This window comes from Microcaecilia unicolor, chromosome 9 (assembly GCF_901765095.1).
Source record: "Microcaecilia unicolor chromosome 9, aMicUni1.1, whole genome shotgun sequence".
NCBI lineage: Eukaryota > Metazoa > Chordata > Amphibia > Gymnophiona > Siphonopidae > Microcaecilia > Microcaecilia unicolor.
The window spans coordinates 109,890,738-109,913,096 of record NC_044039.1 but is presented as its reverse complement, the minus strand read 5'-3'; the positions used below and the strand labels follow the sequence as shown (position 1 = coordinate 109,913,096).

General features: G+C 42.3%; 1 protein-coding gene across 2 annotated transcripts in view; it reads right to left on the bottom strand.

The window, feature by feature from the left end:
- The window catches only part of PPP2R3C (protein phosphatase 2 regulatory subunit B''gamma), a 79,759-nt gene that overhangs the window by 16,243 nt on the left and 41,157 nt on the right, over window positions 1-22,359 (bottom strand). For both annotated transcript variants that reach the window (XM_030214195.1, XM_030214196.1), the window contains exons 8-11: window positions 15,253-15,308; window positions 15,091-15,166; window positions 6,904-7,040; window positions 851-988 (exon numbers count right to left, since the gene is read on the bottom strand). In XM_030214195.1, coding sequence (XP_030070055.1) covers window positions 851-988; window positions 6,904-7,040; window positions 15,091-15,166; window positions 15,253-15,308 — 407 coding nt within the window. The remainder of the gene's footprint in view (window positions 1-850; window positions 989-6,903; window positions 7,041-15,090; window positions 15,167-15,252; window positions 15,309-22,359) is intronic.

The window sequence follows — 22,359 nt, the reverse complement described above, 5'->3', positions numbered from 1 at the left end:
TACTTAGTGCCTCCTGTGCCTGGGCTAGCAAGGCTGAAGGAGTTCCAGTGATCAGGGGCCTTTGAAACTGCTGATTAAGCACACTAGTTGCACTGAGCCTTCAAAGCAGATCCTCTTAGTCAGACCTGCTTCAACTAGAGAGCATCCTGTGGCAGTAATGTGGTTGAGGGAGTACAGAGATAGGAAGAGGAGATGGAAAACAAAACAAAGGCAGGAAGAGGATAAAGAAGATATATGGTAGCTCCCCTGCCTGCCCCTACTACCATCATCATCTGGAATGACTTGCTGGCTGGGGCTGCTGTTCCTGGTCAACATAGGTTTGGGGAGGAGGTTGCCATCTCACCCCAGATCAACCAAACAGGTTGATCCAGGTGGCAGCTGCACAGAGTGAGAAGGGAACAGTTTTAACTTTTTTCATGGGATAGAAAGAGGTACAAAATCTCAGCCTCATGACACAGACTGGCCACTTTCTTTCTGCAGCTGGAGTCAAGTCTATGCAGTTGGAGATTTCAGTAAAAACTAAGGGGGGTCTTTTACTAAAGATTAGCTTGCATTATCTACAACAGGGCCCATTTTATTCCTATGGGTCCTGCTAAAGATAACGCAAGCTAATCTTTAGTAAAAGACCCCCTCAGAGAGTTCCCAACTGTGTATATGAATCAGACTAATTTTTCTTATTACCCAGTAGTCTCCCTTTCAGTGGGGGCTAAAGGGAAACTCAAGAGAGGAATAAGTTCACAGTAGCAGCTCACCCTCTAAAAACACAGTCACTGAGATTATGTAAGCATTTTAATCAAGACTGGAGGCAGGATCAAGGGAGAGAATATAAGCAAAAGCTACAAAGACTTACTCTGAAAAAATAGTTAAGAGAAAACACATTCAGATAGCCTTTGTTCTCCATATCAAGGAGCTTGAAAATGTACTGCAGGGCGGCAGGCTCCTTCCTGTTCTCTAGTGCAAGCACAAAATCGAGGTAAGTCTTGTAATCCTGAAACAAGACAGTGTCAGATTTTTGTTACAGATATACTTTGGAACTTTTTTCCATCAAGTATGAAATCTATCATAGGAGACACTACAGAGAGCAAGTGTCACATTGTGCATATGGGCAGGCTGGAGATCAGACTCCTGGTCCTCAACATTTGCACTTTGAAACAGTATTCTGAATGATAGTACTTTTACAACTTATATTTTCACATTGCCAGGGATTAGAGAGATGCATTTATGGCTAGATCTTCTACTTTTCAATATTGTCTCTCTCGGTTCATTGCTGTTTCCACAAAATGGTGCAATAAGGTTAGCACCATCCTGGGATACAGTACTGGGTTCAGTTCTGGAGGTCATACTTTCAAAAGGATATAGAGTAGAAGCAGCCCAAGGAAGGGTTATTAAAAATGATTATTATTAGATTCTTTATATACCACCTTTCTGTGGTACATTCAATCAAAGCAGTTTACATATTCCTTTCCTCCCCTTAATTCTACACGTTTGTGAACCGTTCAAATTACGTGCCAATGGGTGGTATATCAAATGATAAAAATTTGGAAACTCTACAATCCTTTCCTCTCCCTTACAGATCCTTTGTGCTTGGCCCATGCTTTCTTGAATTCAATATAATCATCACCACCACCACCACTGCTGCTGAAAGGCTGTTCCATGTATCCACCACCCTTTTCAGTAAAGAAATATTTCCTTAGATTGCTTCTGAAGTCTATTCCCTTTCACTTTCACCCTAAGCCCCCTCATTTCAGAGTTTCCTTTCAATTGTTTGAGGTCCACCTCTTGTGAATTTATGCCACGGAGGAATTTAAATTTCCACCCATCTTCCAAAGTATACAGATTGAGATTTTTAAGTCTGTCCTCATATGCTTTATGATGAAATCATTAACAATGTTATCCACTCATAACATCCAGCTGACAAATAGGAACTCTAAAACCATTAAAAAAACAAACAAAAAACCACAACTTCTAAACGAACAGCATTTTAAATGCTGAAATTTCCACGGTAATAAGTGACTGACAGGTATGAGGTGCTTTTTTAAAAACTTAAAAAAAAGAGACATCATAAAGCCTCAAAAGTCCTTTTTAAAAAAGGGCCCCCGAGGCAAGTTTGATGCCAAAAAATGTTGTGCATTTCATTTAGACATGCATATGCTTAACATATATACTGTATGAGAATAAGTTGATGCCTTGTTGTTTCTATGGATTTGATATACCACCTTTCTATGGTACAACCAAAGTGGTTTACATATATTATATATGCAGATACTTTCTCTGTCCCTAATGAGCACCCATCTAAGGGCTCCTTTTACAAAGCTGTGCTACCAATTAACGGTGCGCTAAATGTGAAGAAACCCATTTTATTCCCAAGGGCTTCTTCGCATTTAGCGCACCGCTAATGGTACAGCAGCTTTGTAAAAGGAGCCCTAAGTTGTTGGGTTTTTTTTTTTTGTATCTGGAGCAATGGAGGGTTAAGTGACTTGTCCAGGATCACAAGCAGAAGCAGTGGGAATCAAACCCAGTTCCCCAGTTTCTCAGCCCACTGCGGTAACCATTAGGCTACTCTTCCACTTCTATATATTGTATTATTTTAAGTTTTTATAAAAGTTTTGGAATAAAAATTGCTTACCTAGCTGGCTCAATTAATTTCATGTTTTTTTTTAATGTTATTATGCCAGTCATTCTACAATACGTACATCTGCCACACAAGGCAATCACAATCTGTCTTCATCTGAACTTGCTGCTTCTGCTTATCACATAGACAAGGAACTGAAGGGTGAACAGAAGCAGCTCCTTATCTGCATACATACAGCTATTGTACTAGAGGATTAAAAAACATGTTTCCCACCACAAACTGTCAGTTTTAAAGTAACTATACCACTCAGTTATCTTTTGAATATTTGGAAAGTACATAGTACACACTGTTAATACTCAGCCCCTTTCAGTTACATCATTGTGTGTTAAATTCTTTCAGCTGCTTTACTTCCTGAATGAACTCTTTGGCACAAATTACAGCGATGTGAAAAGGTTTATTGCCCCCCTCCTAATTTCAGCTATCATTGCATACATGCCTCACCAAACAGTTTTGGATTGTTAAACAAAATGTAATGTTGGATATGGGATCCCACACTGGATTGCACTATACTGGTAATGTCACAAATGATATTAAAGGGGTCATTTTAGAAAGGTCTCCTGAACATGAAGTTAACATCAGAAGGGGTGGGAGACTTGCAGAGCTGACAGCACACAAATGGAGACTGCGGCCATGTGGCTGCTTTATGCTGTTTTTCAGCAGCTGCTGCTAGTTTGGAGAAGCAGTAGCAGTGGAAGGAAGGTCCTTCACAGGTGCTGTGTGTCTCCTGCTGAGGTCTTGCATACCGTGTGTTGACAACCTATGAATTAAGAGGAAGGGCACTGGATTGTTGGATGAGATTTCAACCTTCCCTTTTCAAGGACTTTAATGTTTCAGGTAGGTAGCGCCTGGGGGAGGGGGGGGGGGAGATAATTGCCAAAACCCTATCCTACTATTTTTGCCAAGTCCCATGGGCCATTCCCTCATATGGACTATTTTATTTTTGGTACAGAAGTAGCTGGTCCCAGTTATTGTGAGTTGGGTATTGAGAATATTTTGAAGTCAGACCACACTTTGGTGTGGGTGCGTTCATCTACAAGAGTTTGGGGGCACACTTTTTGGTGACTCAACAAAGCTCTTTTGGAAGACAAAAGCTTCTAAACCTGGATTACATTGGATATAAAGAATTTTTTTTTCCAAGGTAAGTATTGAAATAGTGTGAGACATCTTTAGGCTTATATTCAGGGCAAGCTACTAATGTAGGCATCCAGAAAAAAAAAAGCTGGAGAAACTTGCACAGTTAAAGGAGCTTGGTGCTTTTATTAAAGAATGGGAAGATGAGGATAACAGACAGCCATCAAGAGTAGTTCAAAGAAAGTTGGAGGTGGCTAGGGATAAAATCCGGCATCATTATAAGAAAACATCTATAATGCTATGATGAAAGGGCACCAGGTGTATTTTGAGCAAGGCACTAAAGCTAGAAGACTCGAGCAAGGGTTGAGAGGATTAGATGAGAAAGGGGTATAGTGCATCTGTACCCAGTTAAAATTTAAAGAACAGTTTGCACAGTTTTATAGGTCTTTGTATAAGAGTGAGGGGGTGCAGAGGCATTGCGGAATTAGCTGGGAACATTCCACTGGCAGAACCAACTGCTCAAAAATAGGAATCTTTAGATAAGGGAATAACATGGTCAGTGCTGTGGTGGGCTATTAATTTTTATTTTTGTTTCAACAATTACATTCAACTGACTGTCACGCTGCCCACCCGAGGGTTGAGTACCCGTCACACTGCCGACCTCAAGGTGTGGGCGTGATTCTCTTTATAATAGACCAAAACCAATGCAATAATCCAAAACCCAAGGTGAGTCCACGATTCCTTGGCAAAAATCCAAAGCAAAGGTTAGTCCACATTCCTCCAACAGACGGTTCTTTTTACCTTCCTGAAGGAGGATAGTGAACTATCTCCACCTCTTCAGCTGCGTTGGAGGTTTGCAAGGGATTCACCCCCCCCTTCCGGTCAGGGTGAGTTGGGGCTACCTAGCAATCCACTCCCTACGGATTCCACAAGGTCCTGCAGGAGGGAGTATCCTCCCCCTTGGTTCCAACAGGGGTCTTACCTCCCTTCTACAACATTATCCACGGTCTAATTTTCTTATTCAAATCTAATGCTGAGTATGCTACCTTAGTTACAGCAACGGGGCCGCCCTCTAGGACCGTGAAGAGGAGAAAAACAACTGAGTTTCGTGATCCAGACACGAGCTGTACCCCACAAAAAAAAAAAAAAAACTCAAAGCAACTGGTACCAGCTCAGAAGGGTCCAAGATCAGAATCAGACGCCGGCCAGCGAAACTGAAAGAAACTTTGCAAGCGGCCCCCTAGAATACATTGCCAAAGGCGGAAAATAAATCAGGTAACAGGGAAAAGAAAGAAGGAAAAACTAAGTTTCTTCCTTTTTTTTTTTTTTTAACAATCTTCTTCACTAGTGACAGGAATAAATAAAGGCTTACCTCAGAGGCAGAAATTCAGATATACCTACCACCACAAAAGAGAAGAACCCCACAGGGGAGACAAGTTACTCCATGCCACAATCAACCATCACCCTGCTAGAAAGACAGCCAGGGGAGGTAGGGGAGGGGAGGGAACCAGGGTCACTGGATATCACCCTAACTGGCAGACGAGGAACTCAGGACCACTGAGTATCATCTAAAACTAGCCCCAACACGGCTACCAGCACACCCCTGGGCTCCACTGTCACCAGAGGAATCTGGGACAGCAGCTACCAGCCAGCAATCCAGAGCAGTTGCACGATCTGTCCACCATCTGCTAGGAGACAGAAAATACTGAACATTCCAGGCTGCACGATACCCTTAAGCGGCGGTTTACTTGGAACTATTTTCGCTGTCTCCTTCTGCTGGTAGATGGACACAACCCATTAGTCTGGACTGGTCTGGTATAGATGACAAGGAACTCTTTACTTATCCTCACTCAGAATTTCTGGCAAAGTCCTCTCTTGATCACTGAGAGACGGGAAATGCACTTTGGTGTCCCCCAAGGTTAGATTCTCTCTCTTCTTCATTCCTGAGTCCACTTGTGACCCTTACTCAGTCTACTGGAATCTCAGCTTATTTTTATGCAGACAATATCCTCCTTATTTACCCAACTAGCCCTCTCTTCCCTCCTGTTGCTCCACTTTAAACATGTGTTAGTTAGTTAGTTGCTAACTGGTTGTCAGAACACAAAATTAATGCTTAGTAAAGATAAAACTGTTGCCTGCTGGTTTACTGGGATCCTATTCCAACCCTCTTTGGAAAATTCATCACTCTAATAACAAGCTTTCGTTACCTAGCAATCATTCTTGATACTTCACTCTCCTTCAGAATTTGTGTTTATCAAAAGTCAGCTTCTTTGTAATCCGTCAATTACGAGCCACCTGCCATCTTTTTGACCACAATAATTTTCATGCGCTTATTATTTCGGGTTTTTTTGTGTCTCGTATGGGTTATTGTAACATCATCTATGCCAGCCTACTATGCACCACACTGAAGAAACTGCAAAATCTCTAAAACATAGCTATCTGCTTACTCTTGTCATGCAAGTTGTACTGATCACATCACTCATTTATTGAAAAAGTATTTGGTTATTTGTGGAACAGTGGATTATCTACAAGGTAGCAACATTAACTTTTAAGGCTTTCAGATTAAGTGTTCCTGACTACTTGCCTAGCAGGATTCTTTGTTTTTTAAAACGACCACCGCCTGTCTTACCAAGTCCTAAAATGCATATCTGGAGTCAACTAGGCGTAGTGCCTTCTTTTTTTCTTTCACTGCACATCTGGAATGGCCTTCCTTCTTCTTATCCGCAGTAATCCTTTGCTCTGGCTTTTTAAACAGGTTTATGGAGGTGCAGATTGACCCAGATTGCCAGATAGAGCTTACATTCCCTCTCCCTACCTTACCTCCTCTTCCCTGTCCTTTTCCTCTCTCTCTCTTTCTACTTCTCTGTGTGTGTACTACTAAACTATTTTAATTGGCGTTCCTTTCCTTGAATTTGTTTTAGATTGTACACCGCTCTCTCCGTCTGTTAGAGCGGTTTAGCAAATGCCAATAAACTATAAACTACTTTAATACCCAGAAGGAAATCCTACCCTATATTTACACTCCATGAAGCTGAAGTTACCTGACCTTGAGCTTCAGGTTTACACCACCTCAGGTCTTACTGCTCTAAAATTGGTTAAATACTTATTTGTATAGGATCTGCTCTTATCTGAGTTTATTACGGAATAACCTGGAATGTGCAAAGAATTAGTGATGTCTGCTGTGGGAGGTTCAGGCTTACCATTTCCCCATCATAAGTAAGACACTCCTGGAAGACACGATCGAGAAACACATTGGTGAGGGTCCCTGTTCCATAACGTGACAGCTCCTCCTTACTCAGCATCCCATTGTGATCCTTATCAAGATTTAAGTACTGCCCTGCGGTTAGATAATACAGGATACAGAGATATGTTAGCTTCATTTTCTTAAAGACAAGCACAGGTGAGGGCCAGATGGAAAAACCTAAGTACAGCAATAAAACAAAACAAAAAAAAAAACTTTTGATAAAAATATTTATACGTTTCCACTTTCCTAAACAACACACAAAATTGTATCTTAATTATTAAAGATTAATGGCTTTTAAGTCAAACACACTACATGATCCTGGACTACTGCTTATGTTGTTTCCAATCTCAAAATGGCTGCTGGGACCTCCTGCAGTAGTCTTGTGAGGCTTCTGTGACAAGTGCCAGCAGCCATTTTGGCTGCAGAACTCGCAGGCAAGAGTGGCTGGGGATCATTCTTGCTCTGAAAACCCCTAGACCACCAGGAGGTTTAAAGGTAGGCCCACCTGGGGAGGGCCTTCAGGTGGTAGGGGGCACAGGGTGGAGAGTGATCATGGGAGAGGGGGAAGCACGGAGTGAAGCGTGATCGGGGGAATGGACTTCAAGAGGTGGAATGGAAGGAGCCAAGAGCAGAGCCGCTGGGGGGGAGCAGGGGCTCCAGTGTGCCAGGACCCGGGTGATTGTGTTAAAGCGATAACTCGGGTCCAAGCACACAGGAGTGGAAGACAACAGACCGAGGGAGGAGCAGACACAGGAAGGTAAGGGGGTGAGTGTGTGCGGTGGCCCAGGTGGTGGGTCCTGCCCTGGGTCTGGCTGTGTCGCTCGGCAGCCCTAGCCGAGAATGATCTTGGTTTTGTTTGGCCTCTTGTCTTGTTAGTAGATGCACTCAGGCTGATTCATCCATTTACATTTTTGGTTCTTCTCTATTTTGCTTTTTAAAAGGTCTATAATCTTTCTTGCAAAAATAAGAATTCCAAAAATCAAATGAGGATGCAGAGGGAAGTCATTAACAGAATGATCTCTACATCACTGCTTATTTACAGTCATAACAATCATTTTCAGAAAATCTTGCTGCTTTAACAAACTAAGGGCGTCTTTTACTAAGGCGCGCGCTAAAATGTGGGCGCGCTAAACGTTGGAGATGCCCATAGGAATGAAATTGGTGTCTCTAGCGTTTACCACACCCACAATTTTAACGTGCGCTAAAAATGTGATTGCGCCTTAGTAAAAGACGCCCTAAGGTCCTCATTCACTTATGGTCATTAATTTGAGTTAAGCACATAATTAGTAAATAGGCCCCAGTGAGAATAATGGGGCTTGCATTGCTGTTTAATACACATTAAATGATACCCTAAAATGTTAAAACACATTAGTTGCATAGTTAATACAGCTGATTTTAAGAACCATGAAACTGAGAAAGTCAGGATTTTCTCTCTTATTTATGCATGCCTATATGACAGCACACTTTCTCTAATAAAATGATCAAAGCGAGCTAAGTTCCATAAACTTTGCTTTATGTTTAAATCATTTTTATTGAAACTGCAATTACACTAAAAACATGTACAACATACACAATTTTCTGTTTGCTGAACCCAACCTGCTATGTTACAATCAATGCTTATAACATCTATCCAAAACAGTTACATGTCCCATGTGATTTGCTTTTTCTTTTTTACTAGTTTCCTTCCCCACCCTTCCCTCCCTCTTCTCTAGCCCCCATGCTCATTCCTGTGTGTTAAACTTTGCTTTATAATAGCAATATCCACCTCACATCATCACCCTTCTCATCCTTGCTAGGTCCCTGAACCCCCAACCCAATCCGATCTCTAGGTATCCATAACCAATAGTCCCCCATAAATAAATCTCTGTTTTCTGTGCCCTAGTAAGTTCTACGCTCTAATTCTGTGCTCTCTAGAAGACACATTTTAGACTTTTTCCTGAATGCCAAGTATTTAGTTTCTTTCCTAAAGTCACCCAACAATGAATTACAAAGTTTTTAGGCCAACATAGGCAAACACCTGTTCTCTTGTACACGGCACAAAAAACCTATCCAGGATGTATAAGTGACTATTATAAAGTGTATCAACAGCTCTTTCTGATATCTTGCTGGCTCCTGACCTAACGTCTTAAAGGTAAGGCACATAACTGTAAAATTAATTCTAGTTTAGTGGAGACTGATCAGGAGTGGGATTACATATCTTAACTTCTTCCTTTGAGTTAAACATGATGCTGTGTTTTGCAACAGCTGTAAGAACTGTACCTGCTTTCTGGGTAGGCCCCATAAAGGCTTTTGCAATTATCATCCCTATAAGATTTTGCTCTCCTTGTGTGCCTTAATCATATCCTAGAGAGCACTCAATGTCTTCAGCACACAATTCCTGAGAGATGAGGAAGGCAATCAAAATAAAAAAAAACCTGCATTGTTGGGCAAATGCCCAGCGAACTCTCTCAATTCCCACAACATGCGGCGATGAAATGTCTGACAATCTGTACATCAAATCCATTTATGCAGCAAAATGTCATGAATTGGGCACTGGCATTTACACCATGTTTCTTCTGGCATAAACACCGGTGCTCAACTTTCAGCGTGGGAATTGGCTCTAAGCACTATTCTATAAAAGGCACTCATCCCACTTAATCTGGACGCTACTCAGGCTCGAGTGTTCCTTCCTCGTCAACATATGCAAGCACTTCAACTCCTGGCCTTTCAGCTACTGTCTTCAGTCACTTGCACAGCCAGAACCTCTCTCTGTCTTCTCGGTCACATGTCTGCGTCTCCAGCAATGGGATCAGACCAATCACAAATTTTCTCAAAGGGTTTCTATGACCCCACAAATCAAGCAAGCACTTCAATGGTGGCTTCATTCCCCCAATTTACTACAGGGAGCTCCCTTCCATCGTCCACCTACAACTCTCAAGCCGACAACAGATGCTTCTTCCCAGGGGTGGGGAGCTCATCTTCTACACTACCATACCCAGGGACTTTGGATTCCATTGGAAGCTACCTTACAGATCAATCTGCTCAAACTCAGAGCAGTTTTCTATGCAATTCAGAAACTTGCCTTCTAGCTAAAAGGTCAGGTGATTTACGACAAACGGACAACCAGGTCATGATGTTCTATTTGAACAAGGAGGCATGGGGATCTCTGTCTGGAGGCATTCAGAATAATAGACAGGCCAACAGAATACATTGGCTGACAGGTTGAGCCTAATTCTATACCCTCACGAGTGGTCGCTAGCTCTCCCTACTGTTTGTCACATATTCAAAAAGTGGGGGACACCTTGCATACACCTCTCTGCATCGGATCACAATTACAAATGTCAACAGTTTTGGTCCAGACTTCCCTCGTCTCTCACTCTGCAAAAGAGCCCATTTCACCTTCCTTGGACAAAAGGCCTCTAATTCCCAAAATTATCTACAAAGTGATTCAGGATGCAGGACTTCTTATCCTCATCGCACCCAACTGGCCTCGTCAGCCATGGTATTTAGGAATCTACAGGCTATTAACCCTTCTATCTTGTCCTCCAGAATCTCTAATCTTTTCTCTATTGCTATATCAACCAAGTCCGTCAACGAGGCTGTCTCTTCCTATAATACTATTCTGTCATCTACTCTGGACACTCTCGCTCCTCCCATGTCTCATCCTGTAAAACGTACCAAACCCCAGCCTTGGCCTACCCCTACTATCCGCTACCTACGCTCTTGTGCCCTCTCTGTTGAACGCCTTTGGCTTAAATCTCGTGCCCATGCGGACTTCATACACTTCAAATTCTTGCTGACCTCCTTCCAATCTGCTCTCCAACTTGCCAAACAGGATTATTCTATCCAATTGACTAACTCTATTGGTTCGAACCCTCGACGTCTCTGCCACGCTAAACTCTCTCCTCAAAGTGCCTTTTCCTCCAACTCCCCCTTCACTTTCTTCCCAAACTTTGGCTGATTACTTTCACGATAAGGTTCACAAGATTAAACTTGAATTCGCAATCAGCTCTCCTCCACCCCCTCTTCCCTTAGTCCACTCTCTCAACCCTTTTACCCCTGCCTCCTTTTCTGAAATCACTGAAGAAACTTTATTTCTTCTTTCATCCTCAAAACTAACCACCTGCCCCCACTGACCCTATCCCCACTCATCTACTCAACACTATCTCTCCTGCTGTCACCCCTTTCATCTGTCATATCCTCAATCTGTCACTTTCCACTGCAACTTCCCTGATGCCTTCAAACATGTCGTAGTCACCCCACTCCTCAAAAAACCTTCCCTGGATCCTACCTCTCCTTCCAACTATCGCCCCATCTCCCTCCTCCCTTTCTTATCCAAGATACTAGAACGTGCTGTCCACCATCGCTGCCTCGATTTTCTTTCTTCTCAAGCTATTCTTGATCCACTCCAATCTGGCTTTCGCCCCCTTCATTCAACTGAAACAGCACTTGCTAAAGTCTCCAATGATCTATTCCTGGCTAAATCCAAAGAGCACTACTCTATCCTCATCCTTCTCGATCTTTCTGCTGCTTTTGACACTGTTAATCACAGCCTACTCCTTGGCACGCTGTCATCACTTGGATTTCAGAACTCTGCTCTTTCCTGGTTTTCTTCTTATCTCTCTCAGCATACTTTTAGTGTTTACTCTGGTGGATCCTCCTCTTCCTCTATCCTGCTCTCAGTGGGTTTACCTCAAGGATCTGCCTAGGACCTCTCCTTTTCTCCATCTATACTTCCTCCCTTGGTGCTCTGATCTCAGCCCACGGTTTTCAATATCACCTTTATGCTGATGACTCCCAGATCTACCTCTCCACACCAGAACTCTCGGCAGAAATTCAGGCCAAGATATCTGCCTGCCTGTCTGACATTGCTACCTGGATGTTTCACCACCACCTGAAGCTCAATATGTCCAAAACTGAGCTACTTATCTTCCCACCTAAACCAACCTCTCCCCTTCCCCCACTCTCTATTTCTGTTGACAACACGCTCATTCTTCCTGTCTCATCTGCTCTTAACCTTGGGGTCATCTTCGACTCCTCCCTCTCCTTTTCTGCACATATTCAACAGATTGCTAAAACCTGTCGTTTCTTCCTCTATAATATCGCCAAAATTCGCCCTCTCCTTTCTGAGCACGCTACCAGAACCCTCATCCACACTCTCATTACCTCTCGCTTGGACTACTGCAACTTGCTTCTCACTGGTCTTCCACTCAGCCATCTCTCTCCTCTTCAATCTGTTCAAAATTCTGCTGCAAGATTAATATTTCACCAAAGTCGCTATGCCCATATCAGCCCTCTTCTGAAGTCACTTCACTGGTTCCCTATCCGTTTCCATATACAGTTCAAGCTCCTCTTATTAACCTATAAGTGCATTCATTCTGCTGCCCCTCACTACCTCTCCACCCTCATCTCTCCCTACACTCCTTCCTAGGAACTCCGTTCACTAGGCAAATCTAATTATATCCTTCTCCTCCATCGCTAATTCCAGACTCCGTTCCTTTTACCTTGCCGCACCTTATGCCTGGAATAGACTTCCTGAGCCATTACGTCAAGCTCCATCCCTGGCCGCCATCTAATCCCGGCTAAAGGCATACCTGTTTGATGCTGCTTTTAACTCCTGTCACCTGCTCGTAACCTTTATCATGTCTTCCTCTCTTCAATAGTCCCTTTCCCTTTGTGTCCTGTCTGTCCTACCCTTATCGCTTATTTGTCCTGTCTGTCCTGATTTAGATTGTAAGCTCTTTTAAGCAGGGACCGTCTTTTCTTCATGTTAAATTGTGAAGCACTGCGTACGACTGGTAGCGCTATAGAAATGATTTGTAGTAGTAGTATCCATTACTCCTCAGGCTTTCCCATACCTCTGGGAGCTCATCCTCACTCAGCAAAATGGCCAACTTCTGCATCCCAATCCCAGGAAACTGTCATTGATGGCTTGGAAACTTCAAGGGACGCGTTGTTCTCGCTCTTTTTTTTTTTTTTTTAATTGACAGTTTCAGATGTTTTACGTGCCGCTCATAAACCTTCCACTCTCAAATCTTATTCACTGAAATGAAAAAAGGGTTTCAACTGGTGTAAGACCATTTACTATTAATCTGGACTCTCTGTCAGTTTCTTATTATCTTCCTTGCTCCACCTCTCTGTTTCAGGTTTACAACCTTCTTCACTACGAGTTCACCTTGCAGCAATTTCCAGTATTCTTTCCAAGGTAGGATCATTGCCAATTTCCTCGTACCCACTAATCAAACACTTCCTGAAGGGCCTCACCCATTTGCATCCTTCAATCAAGCCACCGCCTCCTTCTTGGGACCTTAACTTAGTCCTTACTCAGCTAATGCAACCTTTAGCATCAGCTTCTTTGCAATTCCTTACATGGAAAACATTGTTCCTAGTAGCTATCACCTCAGCCAGATGAGTAAATGAACTACAAGCACTGGTGCATTATCCTTCATATACACAAAATTTTCCCTTACAAGGTAACCTTACGTACTCGTCCCAAGTTCCAGTCAAAAGTGGTCACTGCATTTCATCTCAATCAAGATATTGTTTTACCTGTGTTTTAGCCAAAACCCCATTCTTCTGTAGCAGAAGCATCTCTTCATACAATTGATTGTCGAAGAGCTTTGATTGTGAGATTTTGTAAAATAAAATAACATTCTTCTCAGCTTTTCCTGTCCTATCACCACAAGTCTCTTGGCTCATCAATAACAAAACAAACTTTGTCCTCCTGGACTGCAGCATATATCTCCTTTTGTTATCACCAATGTAATCAGCCTGTGCCGACCGCAATTGGAACTCATTCTCTGCGTGCACAAGCGACGTCTGCAGCTTTCCTTAAAGGTCTCCCCATTTCTGGACATTTGCAAAGCGGCCACATGGTCCACCACACATACATTTGCACAGAACTATTGTCTTGATACTGCATCATGTGCAGATGCTGTTTTTGGGCAGACGGTTCTTCAAAACTTGTTTACATGACTGTCCTCCACCCTGTTTCATTGTTTCAGGTTGCATTCTGAACATTATATACTATTTAGCAGCCCTCTGCTAGAGAATCACCAGTGTGTTTGCATTATCCTGCCCCATGGAGAAAGTGTTGTTGCTTACCTGTAACTGGTGTTCTCTGTAGGTAACAGGATAATGCAGACACCATCCCTTCCTCCTTCCCAGCTATTGGGATGCACTGTTACATTAAGATTTAAAGGAAAAAAAACCCAGAATGCATTCTCAGTTTTACATGTTATTTGTATTTTTCTCCATGGCTTAATAAATACACTTTCATCAGGAAGTTGGTTTTACCTTCATTTACCAAGTACTGTTTTCTAGTTCTTTTTGCTGCTTTAACTATCTTTGCAACTTTCAGCAACATCCTGGCTACTCAGTTAACTGGAGCTTTGCTGTCAAGAGTAAGGTGGGAAGCTGTATCTCTATGCTGATTGGATCCGATCAACTTTAAACTGGGAGAGTGTGTACGGGAAGGCAGCCTGCAGACAGGTCTACCAGTATGTCTGCATTATCTTGTTACCCACGGACAACACCAGTTACAGGTAAGCAACAACACTTTCCATTGAGAAACCTCTCACCTATCACTCCCCAGTTTCTCTCCTCCTCCCCGCTTGTTATTTTACAACTGGGCTCAGGCTCTGAATTTTTTCAGCTTCCTCGGCACAGCTTCAAAGTCATTGTCTTCCCTTGCATGACCGGGTTATGCAGAATGTGCAGATGCTTGAGTCGAGTCGTGCAGGAAGTTGGGGAAGTCTCACGGCTTCAAGTCCCATGAGACTTCCCGACTTTCTGCATGACTTAGATCAAGCATCTAAAGAGTCTGGCCATGCAAGGACTTTGCTGTGCTAAAGAAGCTGAAAAAAAAAATCCAGAGTCTGAGCCCAGCTGTGGAGGTAATTGAGGGGGGAAGGGGGCAGCGTTAAAAAAATCATTAATATCGTTAACACATTAATTACCCACCCCTCCTATGTGTGCAAAGGCTCACAATTCCAATATAAAATACCTATAAGAGATTCTACAAGAAAAAAAACATCCAGCTCATTTGCATGTGGGTCATTCCACTAACTGAAGCTAAGACAGGCATTGGATCATGATAATTGGGATTCAAAATTTCATTCCGCCCATGATCTAAAAGCAAGGCTTGCTAATACTGCTAACATACCATAAACCCTCAGTGCAGATGGAGCAGAGAACCAGTTTGATTCTTGACTCTCTTTTGAAAGTTCTTCATCCCTAAGCTAAGAGATAGAAGAAAAAAATACCAGTTAAAAACCAGTTTAACACAAAATGTAAAACCTAAAATCTGCAACATGCTGATCCTTACCTCTAATAAATCATCCAGGAAACTGCATGCTAAAATATCTTGAATTTTTATCTTTCCTGTAAACCAGAGAGAATAAAACATTCACGTTTCATAGCAAAAATATCTGAAAAATAAATTGTTAGTTCTGATAACAACCAATACAAAAAAAAAAAAAGTTTACTACTGTCCTTTTTCTACTGTACATTCTCCCCAATTCACTTTTACAATTAGTATCCTCCATGGCTCTTTAGCAAGCCTGTAATTGTTGTCTTGACAGCAGGAACAAACTTTTCCTGGGACTATGTTTTGGCCACACTCCAACCTGGAGACAGTACTGCAACTGTAGGGGAGGTCTTCTTCTCTGGGGGCTGAGAGTGCAGGCAGCACCAAGACAGACAAAATGATATAATATAAAGGTCTGGAAGGTTTTGAGTTTGGTTTTTATCTTAAGTTAGTGGGAATTCATCGCATCACAATTAAGAGAAATTTCAGAGGCCCTATGAAAAAGAATAGCTGATGTTCATCTGACTGGACAGGGTTACCAGATCATTTCTAAATATCTGGTGCTCCAGCCATTCCTCTCAGACGGTCTCTAAATGCAAAATGATGAAGATTACAATGACTTTACTGAAGAGTTGTCATCCTGCCATTATTACCCCCAAAAGCAAACCAGAAAGTCATCTACAAAGTTGCAATGAACCCCAGGCTAACATCTAAAGACCTGCAAATGATATAAGGTTCACATCTCAACCATTTGGACAGCACTAAATGGGAATGGTGTTCATGGGAGAAGAGGTAGGAAGAAACTACCATTCTCTGAAAGGAACACTACTGTTAACCAAAGAGCACACTTCTGAATCATTCTCTGGACAGATGAGTCAGATATTTAACATTTTGGTCACAACAACAAATATTTTGTATGGTGAAAACCAAACACTACCTTCCAAAATAGGACTCTTATTCTGATCTTCAAGCATCATCTTTCTCCCCCAGATCCTCTACCAATAGCAACATAGAAAATGATGGAAGATAAAGGACATATCCAGTCTGCCCATCCATATCATCAGCTCTCTCTTCCTCACCCTAAAAGATTCCACATGCCTGTCCCATGCTTTCTTGAATTCAGATACTGTCCTCATCTCCACTATCTCCACTGGGAGATTGTTCCATGAAACCTCCACCCTTTCCAAAAGGAACTATTTCCTTAGATTGCTTTTGAATCTCTCCCTTCAACTTCATCCTATGCCTTCTCATTCCAGAGAGTTTCCTTTCAGTTGAAAGAGATCAGGAGCCTGTGCATTTATGCCACAGAGATATTTAAATGCCTCAATCCTATCTCCTCGTTCTCTTCTTTCTTCTAAGGTATACATATTAAGGTCTAAGAGTGTTTTTATATGCCCTCTGGACCAACTCCATCCTGGTTATATTTTTTTGAAGGTGTGATCTCCAGAACTGCATAAAAGACTCTAAATGGGGTCTCACCAGAGACTTAAAAAGCACTATCACCTCCTTTATCCTGCTGGCCATTCTTCTCCCTATGCACCCAAGCATCCTTCTGGCTTTGCCTGTTGCCCTTTCTACCTGTTTGACCACCTTAAGATAATCAGAATCAATCACCCCCAAGTCTCAATCTTCTTTTGCGATTAGAAGTTCTTCTCCTCCTAAATGGTACTGTTTCCATAGGTTTCTGTAACTAAGAGCATGACCTTGCATTTTTTAGCATTACATTTTAGTTGACAAATTTCTGGACCATTCTTTAGCTTAGCTAGATGATGATCCCTCCTCATGCTAGCCACACCAGCAGGGGTACCTACACTATAACACAGTCTTGTATCATCCAGAGAGGCAAATTTTACCAGACAGCCTTTCTGCAATATCAATCACAAAGATGTTAAAAAGAACTGGACCAAGGACCGATCCCTGCAGTACACCAGTGGTAATATCCTTTTCCTCTGAGTGAGCTCTATTTACCACCACCCTCTGTCTTCTTCCACTTAACCAGGTTCTAACCCAGTTAGTGACTTTTTGGTCCAGACCGAGGGCACTCAGTTTATTTACAGCATAAGAATAGCCATACTGGGTCAGACCAATGGTCCATCTAGGTCAGTATCCTGCTTCCAGCAGTGGCCAATCCAGGTCAAAAGTAACCCAAATAGCAGCAACATTCCATGCTACCAATCCCAGGTCAAGCAGTGGCTTCCCCATGTCTGTCTCAATAGCAGACTATGGACTTTTCCTCCAGGAACATGTCCATACCATTTTTAAACCTAAGCACACTAATTGATGTTACCACATTCTCTGGAAACGAGTTCCAGAGCTTAATTTGTTGAGTGGAAAATTTCCTCCTATATGTTTTAAAAGTATTTCCATGCAACTTCATCAAGTGTCCCCTAGTCTTTGTACTTTTTGAAAAAGAGTTTTAAAAAAATTGGTTCACTTCTATTTATTCTACACCACTCAGGATTTTGTAGACCTCAATCATATCTCCCCCCCAGCCCTCTCTTTTCCAAGCTAAAGAGCCCTAACCTCTTTAGCCTTTCCTCATATGAGAGGAGTATCATCTTCTTTATTATTTGGTTGCTTCTTTGAACCTTTTCTAATTCCACTATATCTTTTTTTTTTTTTAATACGGCGACCAGAACTGAACGCAATTCTCTAGGTGATGTCACACCATGGGGCGATACAGAGGCATTACAGTATTCTTGGTCTTATTTACCATTCCTTTCCTAATAATTCATAGCATCCTATTTGCTTTTTTCGGCCACCGCTGCACACTGGGCAGAAGATTTCAGCATACTGACACCTAGGTCTTTTTCTTGAGTGCTGAACCCCAAGGTGGACCCTAGTATCAGGTAACTATGATTTGGGTTATTCTTCCAAATGTGCATCACTTTGCATTTATCCACATTAAATTTCACCTGCCACTTGGATGTCCAGTCTTCCAATTTCCTAAGGTCTTCCTGCAATTTTTCACATGTCAAAGGCTTTACTGAAATCTAAGTACAGTGCAAACCACTTAAGGGCAAGGGTCTGGGACCAAAGAAATGCATGCAGTTAACCAGAGCGTGCACTTAACCGTTGTGACCCAAAGAAGCTTGACATCTGATAAACATATCTACAGTACTATTTATTATTTTACGTACAGTATACAGTCTCCGTTAACTGACGGTAAAAACTGTCATAGCACTGACATCCAGTGGCCTCCAGATAGGCCCGCACGGTGTTGAGACTCTCCAGCGCTCTTGAAAAAGTGACAGGAGAAGGTTGTTGAATTTCATCAGCATGTGCCTCACTGCTCATTTGATCATCTGTTCCATCATCAGCCGTTGTTGCCTGCGTGTAGGCACATATCTCGACATCAGTGCTGTCTTCAGCTGTTTGTAGATCGTAATCAACAGCTACGTAGCGATGGAACTCCTCTTCAGTAACACCGGCTGGGATTTCAATAACTTCATCTGACGCGTTTGCAACAGCTGCATGTTTCGTCCCTCTCCACATCCTTAACAAAACCTGCCCGCTTGTAGCAGTTCACAATGGTTGCCTGTGTAACAGGATTCCAGGCTTCTTTCTGCATATGTAGGGAATCCAACAGTGATAGATTACGAGCCAGTTCAACAGCACATTTATCCTTGCCAGTCTGGTCATCCATAACGCTCATCAGACGACATAGCACAAGAGACCGATAATGTTGTTTGAAATTGGCTATTATGCCCTGATCCATAGGTTGGCTCAGAGTGGTAGTGTTTGGTGGCAGGAAGACCACCTTGACGTTAGACAGCCTGACATCATCCCTGTGTGAAGCACAATTATCACAAAACAACAAAATCTGACGCTTTTGTGCCCGCATTCTAGTGTGTAACTTCTTTAGCCACTGCTTCCAAATTTACCCAGTCATCCATGAATTTGCGTTAGCCTCATATGACACAGGAAGTCGCTTAACTTTCTTGAAGCAACGGGGCTATTTGCTCTTTCCAATGACGAGGGGTTCCAACTTCTCACTCCCATCCATATTGCAGCAAAGGAGGATCGTCAGTTGGTCCTTCGACACTTTACCTCCAGTAGTTTCGGCATGTTTGAATGCAAGTGTTCCATCAGGAATCGCTCACCAGTAGAGACCATTTTCGTCAGCATTGAAAATGTCACGAGGTGCAAACTCATTCAAGATGGTAGGAAGAACTGAAAAAAACCCAATTTTCAGCACCAAAGTCATCAGCATCTTGTTTCTCACCATGCTGTTTCTTGAATTTTATGTTGTTTCTCTCCTTCCATCTTTCCAACCATCCAACAGTGGCTTTAAATTCAGTTAGTCCAAGACTTTCAGCTAGCTGGTTAGCTTTCTCCATAAGCAGTGGACCACTGACAGGAAACTGTCTGCTCCTGACTCGAGAAAACTGCCGAAGAAGAGCATCTTCTATCTCCTCAGCTTTTCCCGCCCGTTTTCGTTGTGGATTTGTATTGTTTTGCCAGTCTTCCAGAAGCTGGTCTTTCTGCTTCAAGACATGTGAAATTTGACTGGGATTGACACCATATTCTTGAGCAATAGATGCTTGACTTTGTTTTCTAATTTTTTAAGAACTTCTATTCGTTCAGCCAGTGTTAAAGTCTTATAGTTCCGCCTCGACGATGACCCCAGTGTACACTCTAACATTCTTTTGCTTATTCTGCCTGTGGCAGCTAAAGGGGCGGTAAATTTGAAATCTCATTGGTTGACACGCACCAATCGGCTTCCATATTCCGTGCGCGCGCTTATGCAGCGTCTTCCCTGCAGAGGAGCGGTCTTAAACCATGCATGCAAGCGAATCTTGCACTTATCAGTGGTGCGCTAAACCAAAGTTTGTCCCCATAGAAATTGATGGCATCAAAAACGGGACCAAAGTACGGCATGCAGTTAAACAGAGCATGCGCTTATCCGACGTGCACTGTACACCACATTTAGTGCTCCCCCTAAATCCCAACTGTTTGGTCACCCAGTCAAGTTAATTGGATTAATAAGACCTTGCTCTACTAAAACTATGCAGCCTTGGGTCCTGCAATCCATTTGATTCCAGATACCTTTCTATCCTCTTATTTTGGAAGCGTTTCCATTAATTTACTCACTACAGAGTTCCCAACATTCTCCTTTCGCTTTTGTGGTGAGGGACCACATCCGCCCTTCTCCAGTCCTCCAGGACCACTCCCAACTCTAGAGAAGCATTGAAAAGGTCAGCCAGCAGACCCACCAAAACTTCCCTAAGCTCTTTCAGTACCTTCAGATGTATCCCATCTGGCCCCATCGCTTTGTCTACCTTTAGTTTAGCTAGTTCCTCACAAACACAATCTTCTGAAATTTTGTCGAGCTCTACCACACATCCTTTCTTATTGGCATTTGTCTTCCGTGGTCCTGCTCCCGGCTCTTCGTGAACACAGAACAGAAATACCAACTTCTACGCATTGTTCCCCTTCATCTTTGAGCCTCACAATGCCACTTTTGCCCTTCCTCCTATCACTTACACATTTAAAGAAAGTCTTCTTTCCAAATTTTACCTTATTGGCTATTTCTTCTTCCATTTGCATTTTTGCTTGCCTATTTTACCAGCTGCTCTTAGCTTTTCAGGTATTGTATTGTAGCCTGTTGTCTTCTTTCTGTGATGCCTTGTAATTTATGAAGGCTAACCTCTTTTCTCTTACCTTTTCAGTTTCTCCTTTAGTGAACCAAAATGTCCTTATTTTCCTCTACTTTTGTTTACTTTCCTAACAAAAAGGTTTGTTGTCTCTAAAATAGCTCCTTTCAGTTTTGACCACTGCTGTTCTATTCCTCCAAGCTGTCCTCGTCCAGTTAGTAGCTCTTTTAGGTATTCCCCTATCTTAACAAAATTAGTTTTTTTTAAAGTCTAAAACCTTCAATTGACCAAAGAATCTCAACATGTCTTAATTTTGAACCACACCATCTGGTGATCACTAGATGTCAAATGATTACCCACTGTAATGTTAAACATTCTTCCCATTTGTGAGCATCAGGTCTAGTATGGTTCCACCTCATGCAGGTTCCATTACCAACTGCTGGAACAACTCTCCCTGTAGAGAATCCAAGATCTCTTTACTTGTAGATGAGCTTGCAACAGGGACACCCCAATCTATATCTGGCATGTTGACATCACCTATTAATATAACTTCTTTGATTGCAAACCTGTGAATGTTCTTCAATTAAGTCCTGGTTCATGACTTCATGTCCCTACCCTGTCTTTCCTGAAAAAAGTATAGTCTGGTATAATGATACATTCCCCATACTACATGCCCTGGTACACAAAGATCTCCAGATATTGCCCCTTTTTTTCTATTTCTGTAAATGTATTAAGTGTTTTACTTGGCTGAGGGATTTTAATTATCTTGGGTCTTTGTTCACCCTTTCTCAAAAAAAATAGTTTAAAGCCCTCTTCAGTAGTTTAGCCAGTTTGCTCTGCAAGACACTTCATCTCTTCGATAGATGGACACCATCTCTGCCCAATAGCTCATAAAAAAATCATCCTGTATTCTAGGAATCCAAAATGTTCTTGATGACACCATTGGTGCAGCCAGGTATTTATCTCCAAAATGTAAAAATCTCTGATTTGGCCTTTACCCTTGACAGGGAGGAATCGTTACCCTGCTGTCTGTGGAGCAACAATGTTCATCTCTCTGCCACGGCTGCAGCCACAGCAGAAACTTGCATGTTTTGAAGATTTGGAAAAATGGAGACTAACATAAAAGAGTTCTTGCATTGTGCAGCTCAGATGTTTAACAGTAGTGGCTGCCACGAAAAAAAAAAAATAGGGTGCATGAAAATCCCAGGTGCCAGATGGAACTTTCCAGTTGCCATGGCGACCTGGCACTTGAGATCTGTTGAACCTTGGGCTAATCCATGCCCTGGTTCTCAACAGGATTGGATTACTGCAATTCCATTCACAATGGCCTAGAAGTTCCATCTTTAAATATCTACAAAAAACTGTAGTTAAGCTGCTTAACAATGATCACTAGTCAGGCCACGTTATGCCTTTGGCACTGGCTACGTGTTAACATTTATTTCTCAGATTAACTCATTGCATCCTATTTACAAGGAGCACTTACAACCCAAATCACCTTACTGGGCAGGTTAAATAGGATACTGTAGTC